At 46.3% G+C, this 23,445-nt stretch overlaps 1 protein-coding gene across 3 annotated transcripts; it reads right to left on the bottom strand.

Annotated features, from left to right (window-relative positions):
* Positions 1-2,091: 2,091 nt before the first annotated feature.
* SLC19A2 (solute carrier family 19 member 2) lies at positions 2,092-22,815 on the bottom strand. Of its 3 annotated transcripts, none has more exons than XM_048495317.1 (6): positions 22,455-22,815; positions 17,266-17,874; positions 10,224-10,446; positions 8,246-8,438; positions 5,825-5,966; positions 2,092-4,470 (listed from the first exon to the last, which is right to left on the bottom strand). In XM_048495317.1, exons 1-6 carry the CDS (start codon positions 22,653-22,655, stop codon positions 4,342-4,344), a joined length of 1,497 nt encoding a protein of 498 aa, XP_048351274.1. In that variant the 5' UTR covers positions 22,656-22,815; the 3' UTR covers positions 2,092-4,341. The 3 variants fall into 3 exon arrangements, with proteins under 3 accessions (XP_048351274.1, XP_048351276.1, XP_048351277.1); XM_048495319.1 differs by having other exon boundaries at positions 17,407-17,874; XM_048495320.1 differs by having other exon boundaries at positions 17,581-17,874.
* Between the last annotated feature and the right edge of the window lie 630 nt (positions 22,816-23,445).

The raw sequence follows: 23,445 nt of genomic DNA, 5'->3' as shown, positions 1-23,445 counted from the left end.
GGGGGGGGTGGGGGGGGGGGGGGGTGGGGGGGGGGGGGGGTGGGGGGGGGGGGGGGTGGGGGGGGGGGGGGGTGGGGGGGGGGGGGGGTGGGGGGGGGGGGGGGTGGGGGGGGGGGGGGGTGGGGGGGGGGGGGGGTGGGGGGGGGGGGGGGTGGGGGGGGGGGGGGGTGGGGGGGGGGGGGGGTGGGGGGGGGGGGGGGTGGGGGGGGGGGGGGGTGGGGGGGGGGGGGGGTGGGGGGGGGGGGGGGTGGGGGGGGGGGGGGGTGGGGGGGGGGGGGGGTGGGGGGGGGGGGGGGTGGGGGGGGGGGGGGGTGGGGGGGGGGGGGGGTGGGGGGGGGGGGGGGTGGGGGGGGGGGGGGGTGGGGGGGGGGGGGGGTGGGGGGGGGGGGGGGTGGGGGGGGGGGGGGGTGGGGGGGGGGGGGGGTGGGGGGGGGGGGGGGTGGGGGGGGGGGGGGGTGGGGGGGGGGGGGGGTGGGGGGGGGGGGGGGTGGGGGGGGGGGGGGGTGGGGGGGGGGGGGGGTGGGGGGGGGGGGGGGTGGGGGGGGGGGGGGGTGGGGGGGGGGGGGGGTGGGGGGGGGGGGGGGTGGGGGGGGGGGGGGGTGGGGGGGGGGGGGGGTGGGGGGGGGGGGGGGTGGGGGGGGGGGGGGGTGGGGGGGGGGGGGGGTGGGGGGGGGGGGGGGTGGGGGGGGGGGGGGGTGGGGGGGGGGGGGGGTGGGGGGGGGGGGGGGTGGGGGGGGGGGGGGGTGGGGGGGGGGGGGGGTGGGGGGGGGGGGGGGTGGGGGGGGGGGGGGGTGGGGGGGGGGGGGGGTGGGGGGGGGGGGGGGTGGGGGGGGGGGGGGGTGGGGGGGGGGGGGGGTGGGGGGGGGGGGGGGTGGGGGGGGGGGGGGGTGGGGGGGGGGGGGGGTGGGGGGGGGGGGGGGTGGGGGGGGGGGGGGGTGGGGGGGGGGGGGGGTGGGGGGGGGGGGGGGTGGGGGGGGGGGGGGGTGGGGGGGGGGGGGGGTGGGGGGGGGGGGGGGTGGGGGGGGGGGGGGGTGGGGGGGGGGGGGGGTGGGGGGGGGGGGGGGTGGGGGGGGGGGGGGGTGGGGGGGGGGGGGGGTGGGGGGGGGGGGGGGTGGGGGGGGGGGGGGGTGGGGGGGGGGGGGGGTGGGGGGGGGGGGGGGTGGGGGGGGGGGGGGGTGGGGGGGGGGGGGGGTGGGGGGGGGGGGGGGTGGGGGGGGGGGGGGGTGGGGGGGGGGGGGGGTGGGGGGGGGGGGGGGTGGGGGGGGGGGGGGGTGGGGGGGGGGGGGGGTGGGGGGGGGGGGGGGTGGGGGGGGGGGGGGGTGGGGGGGGGGGGGGGTGGGGGGGGGGGGGGGTGGGGGGGGGGGGGGGTGGGGGGGGGGGGGGGTGGGGGGGGGGGGGGGTGGGGGGGGGGGGGGGTGGGGGGGGGGGGGGGTGGGGGGGGGGGGGGGTGGGGGGGGGGGGGGGTGGGGGGGGGGGGGGGTGGGGGGGGGGGGGGGTGGGAGGTAGGGGGGGTGGGGGAGGGGGGGGGTGGGGGGGGGGGGGGGGGGGGGGGGGGGGGGGGGGGGGGGGGGGGGGGGGGGGGGGGGGGGGGGTGGGGGTGGGGGGGGGGGGGGGGGGGGGGGGGGGGGGGGGGGGGGGGGGGGGGGGGGGGGGGGGGGGGGGGGGGGGGGGGTGGGGGGGGGGGGGGGGGGGGGGGGGGGGGGAGGGGGGGGGGGGGGGGTGGCAATTGGCCATGCTGGCAGGGGCTGATGGGAATTGTAGTCCATGAACATCTGGAGAGCCGCAGGTTGCAGACCCCTGGCCTAGATCTATTGAGAGCCTCCCACATAGCTGATGTATATGTTTTGTGATGCCACTCAAAGAAAATACTATTATTATATATTGGAAAAACAATGTGTCTTAAGAGTCAGTTGCATTTGCATGCCTCTATTAAATTACCCCCTTGTTGCTGTTCAGTTTAAGGTGCTTATGCGTTGCATTCATTACATGTAGTTCTGAGTCAAGATTATAAACTAAGAAGGGTGCGCCCTCAGCCCTAACAACTACTATTAAAGAAATTAAAGACAGTGAAAACCAGCAAGCTTCTAGGAATATAATAAAAATATTTTTATTTGGTTAAAAATAGTTTTGTAATTTGGACAGAATACGCCATTATAATACTTGTATTGCATAAACCCCGAATGAGAACTCTGTACCATTTCCAGGCTTTCTTAACTAAACTAGATCACTACAGTACAGCACGATCACATGAATTTTTATAAGGCAGTTTTAAGGCAAGACAGGCATCACGAGTCATCTGCTTTTAAGTAATAGTGTTGTTCTATAGTTTGAGCTGTTAAGAGTTATTTCTGTTTTCCTCACAAGAGAAAGATAGACAATAAAAATTACTTTACCACTAGATTACAGGTTCAGTTTCCAGGGTATTGTGTGGTTTTCCGGGTTCAGTTTCCCCCTTTGGTCACTCAACCCTTATTTTCCTGAGTTTATGAGTTGATGGAGAGTCTTATTTACTGCTAATGTTTTCTAGTTTCTCTTCAGAAGACATGCATTCAACCATTAGCTTTTTGCCCCAAGGAGACTGCAGACAATTACCTTACAGACACTGCGGTTTAGATAAGAGGATGATATTTTGACCAAGTCCAAGAAATAATGGAGTCCCCTATCAGTTTGTGATCTGGAAGTTCCCAGTAGATAACACTATAAAGCAATTACATAAAACATAAATTGAAGGGAGTGTGCAAATTTCTCCTTAGAATGTTCTGTTCAGAACCTTCAAAACCTTTGCCTCAATCCAAAGACTTAAATTAAACTAAATTCCAGTTTGCTCTTGTACTTTGTCAGATGTATACTCCAGATATGTTGGAGCTTAATCTCATATATACATACCAGACTTGTACCTGCAAATCCAGCAATTATAATGATTAAAATTGAACCCATTTAAAAGTCTGACATAACTTCACATGCTCTGATCAAGTAGTCTGCTCACTCTTCCTATTTTCTTCTCATGGTATCATGCAGCCAAGAACACTGCACAGCAGACCTCTGAAAGTTGTTATTAGCTGGAAACCTCAAGAACTTGTCATGGCTTATTCAACTCTCTAACTTAATGGGAAGCAAATGAGCCCAAAGCAATTAAAAATGAAGGGGAAGGAAACATGTAGTTTTGTTAGCAGCAGTCCCCTCTCCAAGCTATCTACAAATACAAACCATACAACAGCCTCTTTGTGTGAAATCCTCTGCCTTATAAAGGAAGGGTGGACAAAATATTAAGGCTACGGTTAAAAACCTGTCTAACCCTAACCCTGTCTTGTCCTTTCCTGAGTAAAAGGCTATAACTGTTTAAAACATCTAACGGAGCCTCAAGGAGTTCAGCCTAAATACATTCACAGAAAATATATACCTAGCTATCTCGTTTGCTGAGGAGAAACTAAACATGACCATCATCAGAGTGACCTTCCTGTCCAGTGCTGTAAAATACAAGAAGCACATGTGACTTATTCCATTACACTCACACACACAAATTGCTGTCAGTTTTTTCTCTCAGTCAGTGTGAAACCTGCTGTCAACAGCTGAAAAGCAAGTCTTTAGAGGTCAAAGTCCTGACTCTGAGGAGCTGAATGAAGGAAAACAAAACCTGAACACAGGTTTGCATCTTGTGCTCCCTATGCCTCATTCTGTACAAATTAAAATGTACTAAGAATGTCAACAAAGCCACTAGGCGAATGGATCTATTTAAGCTGGACAAGCAAGTGTAATCAAAAGAAAGCTAAGCCTTTAAATGAGTAACAGGAGTCAGACAACACAGGACATGTCACCATGTGGAAAACGTTTGTGCGTATGTATGGAAAATATATTTAGTGTTAATAAAAATTGCACTTAACACTTCTGGGCAATTCTTTTCAACCTTGACTGACAAGTATCTTATTGCAGTTTTTCACCATCAACCCACAGTTCTTCAGCTGCATCAGACCTTGCCTACTAACTGCATGGATCCAACATATACCAGGCTAGTTAGTCACACACATATCTACTTTCCAAAAGTCATTTCATGGCGAGCAGGTCTTGGAAGGCAAGAAAACAGTCAACAGTACTTTGGACTTCTCAGACATGTAGTTCTGACCCCCAAAAAAGGTCTTGTTTCAGGACAGTTTCATATATAAGCATTCTTATTTACACAAGGTATCATTAAATACATTCTGCTTGTAGTTTATGCTGGTCATATAGTATGACTGTAAGTCAAGTGCAATTCAGATAACCACATTTGAACACAATAAAAAAGCAGCATGTTTAAAACACAGCCCCTCTTCCTTCTTACACAGGTGCAAAGTCCATATCTGCATTCTAAGCAATGCTTGCCACAGCTTCCTCTGTCATCTCTCCTCGTCTCCGGTAATTCTTGACAATACTGTATGTGCCACTGATCAAAAACACTGCTGAGATGGCAGCAAAATAACCAGCATAGATCATGAACTGCAGCAAAAAGTGGGGGGGGGGGGGGGGAAAAAAAGCACATTGTTAACAAACTGCAAAGCAAAGTTAGAGAACTGATTGCTTCTCGGTTGCAGGATAAGTAGTATATGCATAAATAACTACAGACTGCTATTGGTCCCAAGTATCATACAGATACCTATTTGTTTCCCTCTGGGGGGCAATTTAAATTCTTGACAATACTGTATGTGCCACTGATCAAAAACACTGCTGAGATGGCAGCAAAATAACCAGCATAGATCATGAACTGCAGCAAAAAGTGGGGGGGGGGGGGAGAATAACAGCACATTGTTAACAAACTGCAAAGCAAAGTTAGAGAACTGATTGCTTCTCGGCTGCAGGATAAGTAGTATATGCATAAATAACTACAGACTGCTATTGGTCCCAAGTATCATACAGATACCTATTTGTTTCCCTCTGGGGGGCAATTTAAATCAGGAAAAACATTCAACCCCGAATTCCCACACCAAAGCCCCCAATCTAGATTTGTCCCTCACTGCTTCTTCCATTTAAAAGGTATAGGACAGTGATGGTGAACCTTTTCGAGACCGAGTGCCCAAACTGCAACCCAAAACCCACTTATTTATTGCAAAGTGCCAACATGGCAATTTAACCTGAATGCTGAGGTTTTAGTTAAGAAAAAAACAGTTGGCTCCGAGGCGTGCGTTACTCGGGAGTAAGCTTGCTGGTAGTTGTTGGCTTTGCTTTGAAGCAACCATGCAACTCTTCCAACGGGTGAATCACGACCCTAGGAGGGTTTACTCAGAAGCAAGCCACATTGCCAGCAAACGAGCTTACTCCCAGGTAAAGGAACGCGCTTTAGTTCTTTGCATGAAAATCAGTGGGGTTTAACAATTCTTAACAGAGTTACCTACATTGCTTCCCCAAAACTAGGTCTTAGCTTTAATGCTAATAATTCAGCCCAGCAGCCCAGGCCAGCCTAGATGTGTGTGTGTGTGGGGGGAGTGATTTTCCACCCCCCACATGATGAACTCTGTGCGTTGCCCACAGAGAGGGCTCTGAGTGCCACCTCTGGCACCCATGCCATAGGTTCGCCATCACTGGTATAGGAGAACATGATAAGGTACAGCATGTGTAATGACTAATTTAGCAATCAGCCGCTAAATACCATTATGCATTTCTAGCATCCATGAGCAACACAGCTGAGGAAAAAACACTCTCCTCACCTTTGCCTATCAAGGGAAACGCATCATTCATCTCCTAGAGACACTGTGTGGGATCACAATGAGCTTCTTACTCCCAACACTGAAACAGGGAGCAGTCTTTAGGAAAACTGTACATTCTCTCCCCCAATAAGATTAAGCACAAGCCTTACCTGTGTAAATATATCCAACCCAAGCCCTTTTGAATCAACTACAATGAATGTAAGCAGGCTCTGTAGTGCCAGGGCGATGAAAGTATTGATACCAAACACCAGGGCATAGCGCTCAACGCTTAAATTTGTAGCAATCTGGAACCTACACAGGAAAGAACAAAAATACACAGCTTGAAAAAACAAAAATGGGGAGACCCCAGAGCTGTTCAAAGTTAACAACACAGGTATACTTCCAAATGACTTCCCAGATACAGAGCCAAGCTAGACAGCAACAGCAGCAGCTCCATGTGTCTGCATCCCCACTCACAGAAGAAACAAATAGCAGCCTGAACTTTAACATCATAAAAGAGGTTGTGAATGAAGGAAGAAAAAAAATTGAGGTTGTGAATGAAGGAAGCCTAATGCCACCAATTCCTGCAAGGTCCCTTCCCCCCAGCACATTTTTTAACCAGGTCCCTGAACACTGGAACCCCAGCTGGAAAAAAGTGCCTGTAGTGAGAGACTGCAGACAGATAAATAAGGGAAGGACTCAGCATCCCTCATCTGCATGTTGTTTGCTTTTAGCATTGGGCACAACCCACCACCCCTTTGAACAACAGGGTCAGTTCCATTGTAAACATCCAGATCTGCTGCAGGGACATCTAGTTTGGCCGTTAAACATTTCTGTATGATTTTATCATGCAGCCCACATATTAACAACACTGCTGACACTTCCCTCCCAAAGGGAAATTCAAGGCAGCTTTACTGGTTGCGCTATCCCAGGTCAGTAACATTCAGTGTGTCCTTGCGTTAATCTCCATTTCTGGTCTGTAAAATGGAAGTAGCATCCTCCATTGGTGTTGGGAGAATAAACTGGATGTGGAAATATTACCTACCCAGAGCATTCAGGGTATGTTGTATATGGCTTGTAAACAATGGAGGGAATGAAAAAAACTACAGTACAGAACTACTAAAATAAGGCAGGTGAACTAATCAGACTTGAGCATAACTGACAAAATTCAGCAATGCAGCAACAGCTGCAACATGTTACCAGATAGCAGATGGGGTAACAGAACAAAGTTGCAAAACAAACTTGCAGCCCAATCCAGTACATGTTTACCCTGAAGTGACTCCCACTGGGCTCAACAAGATTCAGCCTTGGAAAACATTCAAAGAACTGCAGCAACTGACTGACATGGGGACATGATCTCTGACGGCATGGACGGTGAACCACTGGCAAAAATGTCCCAGGCAGAAAAACCTTCACTGAAGTGAAGTCTTAATTTATGGTCAATGACCAAATACAAAAACCTTCACTGGAGTCTTACAGAAACCAGCTCAGTCTGGTGTTCTGCAGATTTAATCACTTAGACAAGGTTTCCATTTGCTACTCAGATTTATAAGCAAAAAAATAATTGGTTCCAGTCGAACAGTTAAGTAAACTGCTTGTCGATACACAAAAAGTTACAGGTGCTTGAAAATACCAGCCGGATCCACAGCAATCTAAAGAGCTACCACTACTTTTTGTTCTTTTCTAACATGTGCACCTTGTGTGACCTTTCTATGATCCGTACTTTGCCTTTTGCAGCAAATCTGGACATTGCCCAAAAAAGTCATATGCTTCTCTGAACAGCTACCGCATTATACTGCAAGGTGAATGGTATTACACAAACCAACTGAACAGCTTGTACAGCAGCCAATATTTTTCCTGAATAAGCAGGTTTGGAAGACAGATGACATGGAATTTATAATACAAATGGCTTGTTTTCATCCTGAGATTGCCACTGATTTATTGGCTTCACACCCAAGGGTACAGGAGATGGTGGAAACCACAATGTATGGATATAAACATGCTGCATATAGCAGAATGGAAACACTTTTCTCCAAAATTTGCACAAATATGGGACAGTATCATAGATGATACTAGGCTTTTTAGTTAAAATATAATCAAGACTAAGGAGACACAAGCTCTCAACCTTGCTTAGATTACAAAGTTCTGATTTCAGCCTGCATTCATCAGGTTCAGATGTGTTCCAGCCAACCAGACACATACCTGAATGAGGCACTGTGACCATCTATTTGAAATTTATGAATCGAACTATTCCTCATGATTGTCAGATTAGCAAGGAAAAGGAAGTGGCCTCCATGAGATTAAAAGGCAACACAGTTTTGTACCAAACATATGTTAGACAAGCATCCAATGTTTTAATTCAGTATTAAGTATTCCCATTTACAGGACCATGATAGCATATCAGTACTGGGTTGAATTCAGTAAACTAAAATGCTTTGTTCAAAAGCTAAGAGAATTATCCCAGGGAATGGTTAATCCTGAAACCATCTTTCTTCCTTTTCTTCATGAGAATCTTCCCTATGCTAGCTTGTGGCTCTTTATGCACAGGTAGCATGCACTGTAATTGTCAAAGTTTGTTTGCAAGCACTTACGTTGCAATGGTGATGAGCAGCATATAGATAATTCGGAATATAACATAGGAAGCATAGCACACCCAGATGTTTCGGACTGTGTCCATGATATAAACAGAACCAGCAATGAAGAGAGAGAACAGTGCTAAGGCTATCTCACCCCAGGTAGTCCAAGATGCTTTTATGTGGCCCACGATAAAGACAGCCACTGCTCCTACAAACACAAAAATGAGGGGAAAAGGTTACTGTCCAAAAAACGTTCTATTCGAGCATCTTTATGTTGGACACATTTTTAGAAATATCTGTTAACATCAGAGATCTGGAGAGGGACTGTCATGGGCAGCTTTCCTAAATATTCTATCAGCTATTTTGAGAATTTCACACAGTTCAGATGCAACAGAAAGAGGTATACAACCAGTATTGCCACTCATTCTACATTAGTATTGCCAGGACAGAAATGTGAATGTACGCATTTCACAAGTTATTTTTTTATCATCTAAAATAATCAAAGGAATTTCATCAGCACACATGATAGAATTTTTCTGCCATCTCCATCCAATTTCATCATTTATATCAGCATCTATAATAACAAGAATTCTGTTTTCAAGCAACATTCTTGACCCAATTCTGTACAATAGAAGTCATTTTAGATTATCCTTTGAAGTGGTTGTTAAGCTGATTAAACGTGAGTGGAAGAAAAATTTTAAGTTTGCAATTCAAAAAATATTTGGTCTACAAAAAAGCCTGCCACTAGCACCCCAAAATCCTGGTACATAAAAATCCTTAATACATAATAATATGCAATTACCATGTTAACCATAGGAGATTCACATCAACAGTCTGCAAGAGCCTTCTTTAAACACAGGAAGTAATTCCTTTGCATGTTTAACCTGTGCCTTTAAAAGTTGTCTTTGTTTTTTTCTGTAAAGTTGTTGCCTTATGGAGAATTTGGCCAAAAGACTAAGACTGTATCAAGCCGCTAGACAAATTCAACTGTAAGACCTGCCATTCAAATAAGACCAGTTTTGGCATTTTGCTCTCTAAAGCACCTGTGCCTGCCTAGAAAACCCCTTAAGGGAGTGATGCGGAATCGGACTTGCAGAGTAGCTGAAGTTTAGAAAGAATGACATGTTTCTGCTACAAACCTTGCAGTCCTGAGATGCGGGAGGTGAAACAAACATCCCCCTAATGGTCATATTTTTGCCCGTCCTGACGCTTCCAGGAGCCTGGAAGGAGGACCATTTCCAGTCAGGCAACAGGGTGGGGCAGGGAGACTTAAACCTGTCCCTTACCCAACATGGCAGTTCCAATCCATTCTCCTTTATCACTACACACAGACCACAGTGCATTTTGCAGCTCAATTATACCTTGAGGGCTCTGAACAGAGATTCCCCAGAGGTTCCAGGTGGTTTGTGTTTTTAAATGCACAAAAGGGTCTGGCCTGCAGAATAGGTCATCCAATCTGGGCGATCTTTAAGATTTTCATAGTTAGTGCAAAGAAGACTTATAGGAGTTAAGAGAGTGGGAGGGTAAAGGGGTGATAAAGAAAAAAAGAGAGACAGTTATGTAGAAGATTTCCTAGCCAATATGGGTGGACAATTACCCAGTTTGTGGCAGTGCGGAAAATGCTTGTATTAGCATAACCAGGTTCCACCTGGCATTACACTGGCCACATACTCATGTGTTTGAAATGCTGAAGCTGTTACTTCCTTAGATGACTTTTCCAGGATGCTCCTGTAAACACTATTATCTCCGGCCTGGATTTCAAAACATATTACTAAATGGACAGTAGAGGCAACTGAGTCATCCTCATACATATTACATGCAACACACAGCACTGTTTACAAAGGGTGGGGTTTACCCCGACACTAGAGGGAGGGGGGTCATGGGAACAACTAGCAACAGTACACATCAGAGCCCAGTAGTAAAACATAGCATAGCCCTGCAGTCTACAGGCTTACGTTCACCTCTAAAACATGCTGTTAAAGCCCTAACTTACCCAACAGTGTGGAAACAGCCTCTACGCCTCCATTATAGATCTCAGAGTTCTGAGAAGGTTGCACCAGCTCCCACAAGCCTTGAACATAGTTTATGATCTGGAAGTAGCCACATGTCGACAGAGCCCACCACACGGACCAACAGAGCAGAGGCTGTGAAGAGTAACACTGCAGGAAGTCCTTCCAGAGCTCTTTGATAACCTTGACGATGTCCACTTTTTGGCCCTGTGTAGATTAAAAAACAATTCCAGCAGTCTGTCTACCCACCTGTCGCTATCACCCACAAGCCAGTGCTAGTGCAAAACATTGTCCCTGCCATTTATTTGAGGAGTGACAAGCACCACACAGTAATGCCTCTGGTTCTGTCTATAAAACAGCAAATCCCAACACATGACAAGTGGAACCAAAGGCCAACAATTCACATGACCACATCATTCTAATTTGCACTATGCCTTTGGCAGATGGTTTGTCAGATCAAAAGATCATAAGCCCAAATCCCAATTAGGTGATGCCAACACAGTTCTTGTAAAATCCAACAGATGGAATAAGTTGGTTTAAAGCCATAAACTGGCAAATCTGATGAATCTTTTGCCACATAGTTTCAAGACAAACTGCAGATATGGTGAGAACTGTGCCTTCCAACCACAAACATTTTAACATTAAGCAACATTTGTTCTAACTTGTAAGCTTGCAACTGTGTGAACAATGAAAAGTGACTGTGTGAACAGTGAGAAGAAACTGCTTCTAGCAACAATTTAGCCAACATAGTTACACTAGGGGGTAATTATTTCCACTGTACTGCAAAACAAAGTTAGACGTGCTGAATTTTTTGGAATGCCCAGAGAAAGTTTTTCAAAATGCATCAAGGGCTTTACAACTGACTTAAAGGGGAGGAAGAGACTTTATATTACATTTGTACTTGCTCTTGTTCGAAGGAGGTTCCACCTGATTCCCTGCAGAAAATCACAGGTTGCTTGTTTTATCATTGACATTCTTGACAGGAATTACTAGTATCTTTGCCTATGTGGGCATTCATACAGCAAAGGAAATGGGGTCTTGGGAATAAAACAAATTTGAATAAGAGAAATGTATTCATATCCTTGCTCTTGGCCATCATCTACCAGGTGGCTACAACCAGCCACATATTCTCTGTGAATTAATTCCTGCCTATAAACAGAAGCACATGAAGCAGTCTTCAGCTGAAGCAGACCATTGGTCTAGCAAGGTCAATACCGTCTACTCAGAGTGGCACTAAATCTTTGGAGACTCACTTAAAGGTAAATCACCTCAGATTCATTTAACTGGTGATGTCAGGGATAGAATCAGGGAACTTTTGTATGCAAAATAGATGCTCTACAACCAAGAGAGCCCCTCCTCAAACAGCCAGCCGCTATGACTTCAGTCAAAATAAGATTTGAATACTCTTTGTGTATTGTATATTTAGTGCTACAAGAATTATTAGGGAGGGTTTTTAATGAAAGATTTTAGGCCAGTGGTGGCGAACCTTTGGCACTCCAGATGGTATGGACTACAATTCCCATCAGCCCCTGCCAGCATGGCCAATTGCTCATGCTGGCAGGGGCTGATGGGAATTGTAGTCCATACCATCTGGAGTGCCAAAGGTTCACCATCACGGTTTTAGGCCCTTAAAGTTTTGGTTTTTGGGCCCTCAAGTTGCAGCTGGCTTATGTTGATACCACAGAGTTTTAAAGGCAAGAGACATTCAGAGGTGGTTGCCAGTGCCTGCCTCTACATAACAACACTAGGCTTCCTTGGTGGTCTCCCATCCAAATACTAACCAGGACTATCCAGATCAAGGCACAGAAGTACAAACATCGCTTTAACTAAAAAAGGAAGTCCAACAAAGAAAGGGGACAATATTTGCCCAATTGGAGTAAAGACAATGCCAATCCATAAAAATAACTTTCCTCAATTCATAGCAGGCTATGATATCTGAAGTCACTATCCCATGGAAACGATCTTTTTAAAAAAAGTTGCCAAAGCAGTAAAAGAATGGGAATGAAACAGGCAAACAAGGGGAGGGGGTAGTTCAGTTAACATTTTGCCATACTCAGATTGATACAAGGTACACGTTCAATGTGGGACTCATGCTAATGTTCTTCTTAGTATCCAACCGAGGAGAGGATGTAAGTAACTAAGGTAAGTCATCCATTTCCTGAAAATTCTGAAATCCTCATCCAAAAGGTATGAAAATGAATATACACCTAGTAAACAACTGATTAAAAACAAGAGGATCTGGCACGGTCTATCAGCTTTAATTAACGTCTCAAAGTCATTAGCCAAGATTATTATCAAAGCACACCTAGCAACCATTGTTCTTAACATCAATCATAACATGCTGGGGCACATGTTATTTTACCAAGTGTTCTCAAGATAGGGCCAAATGCAACTGATATGTTTACAACCCACATAGAAAATAATGCCAGTAAATGTCTTCCACAAAGAGACAATAGTTTCAAAAACTTATTTTAAAAAGCCTGTAAGACCTATATCTCCTCTATGCTCCCTAAGAGCAGATCTGTCCTATCTTGTTACCTGAACCCCAAGAGTGGTGGATAGAATTTTTATTCTGAAAAAAAAAGTTAAATCGGGTCACAGCATTCAACCTTGCACTTAAACAGCACATTGCAGTCTTTGGGTGAAAGCAGTTTTAAAATCAGCACTGCCACTATTGCAAAGCTGTACAATATGATGAAAGCCAGTTTTCTCAAGAAGAGATCAACACAACACTACATTTATTATCTAGATACAAGACCTACTGAATTGAAGGACAAAGGGCAGATGCAGGGTTAGAGAAAGAGCTAGCAAGCAACATGAACAGATTTGCTATAGCAATGACACCGAAAGAGTACTAAACCCAAAGACAAAAAAGGATCAGTCAGTCCCCTCTGACACCAGCCATTGTCAATGTCCTTTTTGAACAGATGCCTTTTCCTTGTTTTCAGGTAACCATTTTGCACCAATAACTGTAATTACGCAGCATATATAAGTGGCAACCCAAGAGCCTCTTGGTCACATTGTAGCATGATCAAGATCTCTAAAAAAACAGAACAAAACAAAGAGGCAGGTAGAATTCTCAACAGTAGCCTGCTCCTGTGCGTGCACACACCCCCACCCCACATCTTTGCTTTCCTGGCTCAACCATATGCCTTATCTTCCATCAGAGAAAGGTGTACAGAGAATAGATGCAAAGGCTCTCCTAGCAGAGGTAGCAGTCGGAAACTTTCAAAGGAAGCAAGCAGCCTCCTTTCTCTGCCCAGTCTTTCACACTTCATTCAATTTTTGTATCAAACCAGAAAGAAGACTTTTTGCCACGTAAACAAGGCAAGCCTCACTGAGATAATCAAAGGACAGCAGCACTTCCTCCAGGCAGCACAACTACCTGGTAAGGCCTCACAGACATTACTAAATGCCACTGGTCTTCTGTTATGTTTTACATTTCTAAGTGGTCAAGCCTTAGGTGTCTTCCATACAGGGACAAACTTTTGTAGTTTTCCCATTGTTGGTGCAGATGCAAATAAAGGCAGCAGCAACAAGGTTTCCACCTCACAGGGTTGTGCATGAATGAATCATAATATTGAGTGTTTTCTTGGATTAAAAAGCAAGGGGAAAAACACCTCCCAGAATAATTGAACTCAGGATAGATAACCCATTTGGAAGACATCTTAGTTGAACAAATAGTCACTTCCTTACAAAAGTATCCGTTCCAAATAAAGTGGAACTTTTAAAACAGTCTTCTCATGGAGAAGATGCGACCACAACTTCCCTGACTGCAAAACATACTGGCAACTCTGAGGAAGTCTTTTCTATTAAGAGGAAGTTTAGTATCACCCCACTCCTAAAGCCATCTCCAGTACTTTGACTGAGGCCCTTTCCACACAGGCCTCCGGGCGCCCTCACACTGGCAAGAATTCTGCCGGCGTGGGGGTGGAGGCCGTTCGCACGCAAGCGTGCGAGCGGCCCCAGCAGAGGCTGGCGCAGGAGAGGCGGCTCCGCATGGAGCCGCCTCTTCCCTGTCCCTCTCTTACTTACCTTGTCGCCGTCGTCGCCCTGCTGTCCTCCTAAGCCCCGCCCGCAGCTGCCCTCCGACCTCCAGGGGTTGGGAGGACAGAAGGGCTTAGGAAGATGGCGGGGCGACGATGGCGACGAGGTAAGTAAGAGAGGGACTGGGGAAACAGCGTGTTCTAGGTGCCGTTGGGACTGCGCCGCAGAGAACACGCTGTTTTCTCAAAAACAACCCTTTAAACGGGTGTTTTTGAGGACGGCCTGACGCCGCCCTGAGGGAGGGGAAGGGGAGCCAGGTTGGCGATGCTGCGTTTCTGCAGCGCCGCCTGTGCGAACAGCGGCATGGGGGCGGCGTTTTTGCCGTCCCCAGGCCGCCGGGCCCACCTTGGCCCGTCGCGGAAAAGGGCCGCAGGTACCATTAAAATAAAACGCTGGCACAACCTTTGGAAAGTAAACTCAGATTGGAGACTCATTTTTTATTCTTTAGTCAAGAATCACATGAAAACAAGACAATTCTACATATCATGCAGACACCAGAATCAAAATGAGGAACAACTCCTATATGCTCCTGTGAAGGACCTAAGGAACAGGCAAAGCCAGAAAAGCCTGAATCTAAAGTCTGAATCCCTCACAGAGCCTGAACATATGAATGATGGAATGGGAGTGGCTGGAGTTTCAGAAAGAGTCAAAGTTTCAGTCAGCATCAGAAGAGGTTCAACTCTGAGATCCAGACAGAACAGATGTATTGAGTGTCTGTGGAATTGATGGGAAGATAGTACTGGGGAAAGAAGGGACTCTACTCTAGCCAAGAAGGGGAATTATCTTCTAGGGAGAGAAGAATTCCTAGCCCAGGGTCTAAGAGCAGGACTAGTTCATCATCTGGACATAGGGAGAAGAACTGAGGGAACTGACAGTGAAAGAGGAACCATTCACTAGTCAGAAGGGGAACTTACACTACATGTAGGAGAAGAATTCCCACCCTCGTTCTTTAAAGGGATCTTTACTTTTACTTCACTTTTAAAAATGATCTTTATCTTTACTCGTTCTTTACTTCAAATGCTTTGAAGTAATGCTGAGGTTTAGGAAGTATGAAGGGAAAGTGAGGGGGGAGAATACTCCTTTTGTATAATTTACAGGCACCAGAGTTAACACCTGAATCCCTGAGTGTTTGCTTGTATTAAATCTGTGAAACATCTTGAAAGTCTATCGCATATTAAAACATTAAGAACTCTGACCTACTAAAATGTTAACAATTAGCCAACCCCATTTATGCTGAGCTTTGAAATCAACTTCATACTTGTATAAAAATACTCCTTTCTTTATCATATTTTTCCTATCCTATTCCCCTGAAGTGTTTAATAAAATTCTACTATTTATTTGTTAAACTCTGAAAAAGCTTATTGTGTGATTGAGGTAAACCAGAAATAAAGGTGGGATCATCCCAGTTCCCTAAGCTGGTTCAGATATACATTTATTTTAAAGACATACAGTGTCGGACAATTGAAGAGTAGTCATACCTCCTCTGTCTCTCTCCAGTATCTCTACTTCCATTAGCTAACTAGACATAATCATACCCTCATCACTTACAGAAAATAAAAAGAACAGCAGAGCTCTCACAAGTGGGATAATTTCGAATACCACAACAAATTAGAAATCTATATGCACAATTCCTTCTTTGGCCCCAGACACCCCCATCTAGTAGTATCAACAGTGTGGATCCTTGGCAGATGCTTGGCTAAGCAGCATTTAGGGGATACACACTTGATGGCACAGTTGCACTTTCAGTGTAGTTGAATTCTGGAATACAGCCTGCAAAAAAGGGGATACTTTCCCCAGTAGGTACAGCAACCTTTTTTTTTTCCAGAAACAGAAATTAAATCCCTCAGTCCCGTCAGCAACTGAGTAAACTGACACATGCAGCATTGACAGAACAGCCAACGTGGAAGAACCTACTCCCACAGATCGGGTGTTGCAAATTTCAGTAAAAGCACTAGGGGGCAAATGGAGAAACAAGATGAAATTAAAAAGCAGACAGACAAGTAGAAGAAGAAAAGCAACATTTGCTAACGAAAGACAAGCTTAAGCAGCTGTAATGCAATTCAGATTCCCACTGAAGGTCTGAAGAACAAGATCCTACACTCAATGGCTCACTAGAAAAGGACTCTTGTGCAATGGTGTTTGATGCAGAAACATTAATTCTTTGGAATGTTAAACAGCTTTCAGCTGCAGCCCAGCCAAAAAAAACCCCCTTAAAACAAAAGAGAACCTTTTTAGTCAAAGAGCAGACTTCCAAGTAATTGTTGGTTCTGCTTACCCCAAAAAGTTCCCTCTGTGCTGACATATTTGTTGCAGGGTTCTCTACATCTTGCAAACTCCTCCTGCAATATCCACAAGCAACAGGATCTGCCTTTGGGGGAGAGGGTGACCCACTCTCTCTCTGCTTAGAAGTACATCATTTCTAGCCCCATCATCAACTGCAGAGGATGCCCATCATTTTCCATTCTAGGATGACTAATGTTGTCAAGAAAGCAACCTGCGGCTCTCCAGATGTCCATGGACTACAATTCCCAACAGCCCGTGCCAGCAGGGGCTGATGGGATTTGTAGTCCATGAACATCTGGAGAGCCACAGGTTGCAGACCCCTGCACTATATTGTAAAGTTCCTTGTTCTTTCAAGATGCCCTTGGATTAGGATGTCGTTACAAGTATTATTTACAACAGCCCTCATATTCCCGATAACAATTACTTTTCTTAATGAGTTAGAGGCTTGTAATGATAATCATTATAATTCGTTTGCTTGTTTCTTAAAAGGTCCTTGCTCCAGCTGGCAACAGGGTCACCAACACAAGGATACCACTGAAGCAATCAGATACCCAAGAAGTTAAAAATCAACCACCTGCCATGGGGCATAAGCAGAAAACACAACAACCTGCTAATAACAATTAAGAAGACTGAAAATTCTCTGTAGATGACAAGAGTTGTAACTCCCATTTCCCCCAAAACAGCAGCGCACCTTACCTGCTGTTCTGGAGGATGCTCTTCTCCATTTAGGGGAACCTTCGATTCAAGTTCTTCCCACCCAGAAACCCTCTTTAAGGCAGGATCATCCTGGACAACTGCTCCATTTTTACAATCTACAGTCTTTGTTTCCTTACTGACCTGGGGGCTTGAGCGATGGTGAAAAAAGAGACTTTTCTGCGGCATGGGCAAAAACCAAGCCATGGCAAAGGCAACAGAAACAGAGGTGAGAGAGACCACATTCAAACTGAACAGAGACCAGCCAGCGACAGACACTAAGACTTGTCCCGAGACTGAGCCCACTGTATAACCTACAAGGGCAGCGCTTCGACAGTAGCTGGTGACCTTCTGGTACAAGGCTATGTCTACAATGCTATAGATGTAGGAATAATAGGCAATCTCTGTTGCAGTCACCACTCCATAGAAGAATTCCAAGAATTGAATAGCCAGCAGTCCTTTGGCATAGAGCAGCATAAACCATGTCACTATGAGGCTGAGTCCTTGCAGGAGGATTATAGGCTTGTATCTGAGATAGTCGGTTGCCAGGAAGACAGGGAATAGCAGCACCAGATAAGAGTAGGTCCATACTGGATAAATCTCATTGAAGACCTGAAAGAGAAAAAGAAATCATGATTGCTCTCCATCCAAAAATAATCTTTTAAAATTGAAAATTCGATCTCGCGCACATACAAACACACATCCTTTGTTTTAAACAAATATTTGGCTAACACCATTTGTATAGGTTGCACTGTCAGAATTAAGGAAGGTCCTTTATAAAGGCCAAACTAGCAGCCACGGGGCCAACTTTTGACCTCCAGCACCAGTTTAGAGGAGAACTTGCTCATTTAAAAAATGCCACAAGGGCTCAATCCTGATCATATTCATAGCACAGGGACAATAGGTTCCCCCACACTCACCTTTTAAAGTGCTCAAACAGCTGTTGTGGCTATTTCAGCAATTTAAAATGAGTAGAGAGGAAAACTAAGATTGCCTCACTGCAGTTCCTAAATGGCTAAATTATCCTCTAAAAAGGTTGCCAGGTTGACCCTGTCTATCTTGGCCCAAAGAATCATTTCATGTACAAGGAGAGATTTCAGCTATCGCCTCTAGTTTTCATGGTACAAGACATCAGGATAGAGTGGATGAAAAGGGTGGTAAAGTTCGGGTGTGGGGCAAGTATCATTCACTTTACATTGGGATGCTTTTTTAAAATTGAGACTAGAAAACAAGCTCACAGGTCTCAAAACAGTAAGATTTAAAACTACGGAATCACTCACAGGTGATCAGAACAAAGCATTCACTACAGAAGAGTGTTTTAATTTTTATTTTAACCAGACCTTGGTATAACTGGATGATCAAGAAAGAATGCAAAGAGAAGCAATTAACAACAGGGAGAATAACTGGTAGAACTGGATTGTCAAAGCCTGATCACATAATCTTGCTGCTATCTGTAGTAGCCAATGCAGCGAACTATTTAATATTAGAACAGAATGTCTATTTCATTATCAATATCTATAAATAGCAATAACTATCCATTTTAAAAATTTCCAGAGCCAGGATTAACATGATAATTATTTTCAACTTCTACTTTATAATCTCTAGGTAAGTTTCTCTGAGATACATCTATTTCACCATGCGTATTTCTCCCCATATTATTCTTTGATTCTTGCCAGTACCACACAGAACTTCTTCAATCCAGCTAAAAATATTTGGAATAAAAAACATGCAGAATGTTGTACCAGAATTACCCTGAAAGTTTCCTGAACAGACTCCCAAACCAATCTCCAAATTTTCTAAAAATATTTAAAGCAACCACGAACGTTTTCAGCCAGTGACTTAGTTTTCTCACTAACCCCAACCCCTCATGTACAAAAAAACCCCGCTCATTTACCTACATTATGCGAACTCAAACATAAAAATATGTGGCAACCATGTAAATTGTCCAGTTTCATAATCTGATATATTTATTCACACAGCAGTCAGATCTGATCCTAAAGTATTGGGTCTTTAGAAGATCTGAAAGGTACATGATGGCTGTTTCAAACCTTATGTCATTGGGTTATATTGCAGAAGGGAGGAACATATTGTCCAGGACCGTTAAACACAACTATACCCTTTCCCACCAAAAGATCTAAGTGGAATTGTGAATTCATCCACCACCACTTCCTCCATTCCTCCCCTCCACCCCAAACCAGACTCAGCACCAGACCTCCCAATCCCCCTCCAACCCTCCCCACACCCAAAACACCAAGGGACTATTTTTAACAGCAGAAGCACACTACCCTCTCTCTTCCGCAAAAGCACTACTGACCACACTTAGATCTTTTGGTAGGAAAGAGTATAGCAGGAAGGCCCAACTTCCCAGTCAACAGATAAGAAGGGACAACCCCCTTTTCTCACTCCCCAAAAGATCAGTTACATTTGAATTCACCACCATAACTACTTCAACATAGTGTGCAGCACCCCCCATACTTGTACACACGCCTTCAAATGTGTAGCCTGATCTTATTTTTGTTTACATGGAAGAAAATCCCATGTATTTCAGTGCAACTTACTCTAAAGCAACTTTCCCAATGTGAATACCATGGTGCCCATGAACTGCTTTTAAATGGGTTGGGCCAAATGAGGCTCCTGCCCCTTAGCCACTGGAGATCTGATTGGCTGGACAAAATGAAGTAACCACAATGTTGCCGTTATTCTCTCATTCTTTCCCAGGTATAGTATTTATTTCTAAATTAGTCCTCTTATTGCCTACATTTGAGCTTTCTGTGTGTGTGGCTGGTTTCACCTTCCATTGCAGTCATTTAGTGGCTGTACCAACCACCCTGCATCAGAATTTCAAAGGCACCTACAGGCAGAAAAATATTGGGGACCCTTGCTCTAAAGTACGTATACACTGGTCAACAAACATACTAGTAATGAAAGGAAGGGGAACAGATAACCTGGTACAAAAATCATGTGTTTCCTTACTCTCAAAATGGTTATCAATTAGTGTCCTAAGATTCCACAGGGTACATACAAGAAAGGGCCTAATAATGCCCCAGAGCCTTATTCTGACACCACAGATTACTTTAAACTACCCACAAAGGCCCTCACCACTGACCCCCAAACTTTCCCATGATACACATACATGCCCCAGAAAATGTAGTTCCTTAAATCAGTAGTACCTATTGCAAAATGCTGACATTTATACTGAGAATTTTTTTAAAAACCTCTGGAACAGAGAAACTAAATAAATGTTTCCAAGCTATTTTGAAACATCATTGAACTGCTGTAGTGTGTTTGAACTATTAACAGTCCCAGGCTCAAATCCCTACATGTCACTGCCTCACAAAGAGATAAATTAGACTGGCCAATGCTGTTGTAAAGAAAGTTAATAACCGTCACTATAAAGTATATCATGTTTATGAAAATAAGATTAATTTATTCCATAAATTAAAAATCACCTCACTTTTCTTGCAAGGAAATAAATACACAGGTCCTCTCTCTCTTATAGGGACCCAAAGTTACTTAGAACATTGTTTTTCCCTCCTCCATTTTACCCTCACAACAATCCTATGAGATAGGTTAGGCCAAGGGAGAGGTGGACTGGCCTAAGGTCACTCCGAAGGCTATTTGGGTATTTGAATAACTAATTCCCAGATCGTAGCCCAACAGTCTGAGTAGTACTCCACGCTGGAGCCCAGAGCAACATACCTGCCTTTGTATTGTCACAGGCTTTTACGGTCGGACTCAACTGGTTGTTTTGGGCTTTTCGGGATCTACCAGACTACCAGTGTGTACTTCTTTCTGTGCTGCACCTCTGAAGATGCCAGCCACAGATGTAGGCGAAATTAGGAATGAGACCACGGCCAAACAGCCCGGAAAGCCCACAACAACCATACCTGCCTTTGTTTCTCCAAACCAGATAGCTTAGCTCAACAGTTCACAGCCATGAAGGAGTTTGCATCCAGATTTCTCTATCTAAGAGTCTATTGTTTAACACTATATTCACTATAATTACAATCACAGTAATACTCTGATTCTCTAACAGTGATTCTCTAAAAGGATAAAATAGAATTTTTTACAAATTCCAATTCAGGGAACTTTATCAATCAAAATGTCTCCTCAATGGATGTCTGCCAATTTTCTTCTGGAAGCCTCCTAAGCAACAGATATTTCCAAGGCAGCTCAAATCCTCACTCTATCACTAACACAGAAATAACTTGCTAATATTTAGATCAGACTGTACCTATCCCAAAGTACAAAACAACAGCACCCTTCTGATCAAGCCGTCAACTTAAAAAAAGAGGGCTCATGTGCCTTTCAGTAGTTTTTTTGTGGCAATTCACAGAGCCATGATAAAGCTAAAACAAGATTGGTTGGGACTCAAGCCTTCTCTGAAGCTATTCCCTTAAATCTGGATGACTGCATTCTCTCAATGTACAAGTACAGTTCACAAAGTAGCCATGTGGGAAAGGCACAGAAACCAATCTCAATCTAAGTCAAAGGGCTTACCGACAACAATTTATCCCCATACACTATTGAAAATGACTTCTCCCAAGCTACCATTAGAGCCGTGCAGTAAAGAAACACAAGCACTCATAACCTACCCATTTTTTCTCCAGCCTGGTTTAACCAGCAGTAGGAAGGTGGGACAGCAAAAAGAAAAAAAAGCATGGTTTCTCTCTGAAAAATGGTAGGGATGGCGGGAAACTACCACTGCTCCGGCACGGAAGCCCATCCATAGGTGCTTACTGACATTACATGTTGCTCGGCCCTTCAAGGACATCTGTTATGCTACATTCTACGAGAGGTGTAAACTGCAGGCTCAGGATTGAAACATCTTTTGCTCATTCCCCGACCCTTAATCAAACAACCCGATGACGTTTTCCCGGGAATTCCCGAGTTTGGTGATACTTTCGTGGGTGATACTTTCGTGGATCCTACAAGGATGACTCTTCCATCCCCTCCTCCCCCAGTAGTAAAGTAGCTTTCTCTACCCTACTTGACAAGCTTTTGTCAAAAGCTTGACAAAAGGCGAGGTCCTTTCAAATGATTTAGGGGGAAACACTTAACAGACGCTCGAAGTTATTGCTGCTTCCCACATTCAAGACGGGAGTTCTTCCACTGAGCACCTGAGCCAGGCGTTTCAAGGCAAGCCTAACGAAGCGAGGTCAGAAAGCGGGGGGCGGGGAAGCCAGCCCTACCTGAGTCTCAGTGAGGTTCTTGTCCGGGCCCAACAGGTAAGGGGTCAGAAAGGGCTCCGAAGGACGCAAGTTGGCGAAGAAGCCGTAGGCGCAAAGCACAACCGTCGGCAGCACCCAGCAGCGCCCGCGGGGTGTCAGCTTTAGGCAACGAGGCAGCAACGCCCGGGACCGGAGCCCGCCCGAACCGTCCTGCACTTCCATCCGACAAGCCCCGCGCTGGGGCGTCCCTCCGCCTCGGCTGCTCTCCGCGGAGCTCACCCCCGGGACGCTCCTCGGGACTGCAGAAGCCACCCCACGCGGCTGCCCACGCGCCCAAGGGCACCTCCGTGCTCCTCTATTCCGTAGCGCGAGCCAGCCTGAATCCTCGCCTCCCATTGGCTGGCCGAAGGGCACACCCACACCAACCAGCGTCGCTCCTTTCCGGTCTGTGGAGTGAGAGAGTCCAAACGCTTTCGGGCGCCCCCTGGCGGACGGGACGGTTTGTCAAATAGGTGACGCCAGAAGGAGAATAGCTCAGTTTGCTTGGACTCCCCTCTCATGCTCCCATTGGGGGGCAGACCGTCTCGAAAGAGGAGTTGTCCCAACTTGTCCCTCTTGCTTTTTGCAGTGCTTTTTGGGTCCCGTATTTATTATTTCAGATATAGATGTGAGAGGATTTCAAATGTAGATGTGAGAGGATTCGTGTAGCTGAGTGAGTGCCAGAGCATCTGCTTCTGGTAAAAGGTCTGAAATCCATGCCCTGGCCTACGAGGAGAGGGAGCTGCGTACAGAGGCATATCTAGGAAAAATGGAATCCGGGGCAAAACCTGAGTTTCCCCCCACCACCCACCCAGGGCCAGCGGCGGCTCTGGAGCTGCCCTCTTGGCTTCCTCGGGCAGGGGTGGGGGCTCAGGAGGGCTGCTCCCCCCCTTGCATGCACCCCCCTTCCCCAGGCCTGCTTGCTTGGCTGCCTCCCTCCCCCCCCACACACACACACCATTTGCCTCTCCTC

This window comes from Sphaerodactylus townsendi, linkage group LG04 (assembly GCF_021028975.2).
Source record: "Sphaerodactylus townsendi isolate TG3544 linkage group LG04, MPM_Stown_v2.3, whole genome shotgun sequence".
Lineage (NCBI taxonomy): Eukaryota > Metazoa > Chordata > Lepidosauria > Squamata > Sphaerodactylidae > Sphaerodactylus > Sphaerodactylus townsendi.
The sequence above is the reverse complement of the archived record's forward strand: the minus strand, read 5'-3'. Positions and strand labels throughout refer to the sequence as shown.

Excerpts from the sequence above, each read along its gene's own strand:
- SLC19A2 (XM_048495317.1), bottom strand. The coding sequence starts at position 22,655 with ATGGAAGTGCAGGACGGTTCGGGCGGGCTCCGGTCCCGGGCGTTGCTG. Across the intron at positions 8,439-10,223 it reads GGCTGTTTCCACACTGTTGG|GAGCAGTGGCTGTCTTTATC; the intron begins GTAAGTTAGGGC and ends TTGTGTTTGTAG. Across the intron at positions 4,471-5,824 it reads GGTTGGATATATTTACACAG|TTCATGATCTATGCTGGTTA; the intron begins GTAAGGCTTGTG and ends TTTTTGCTGCAG.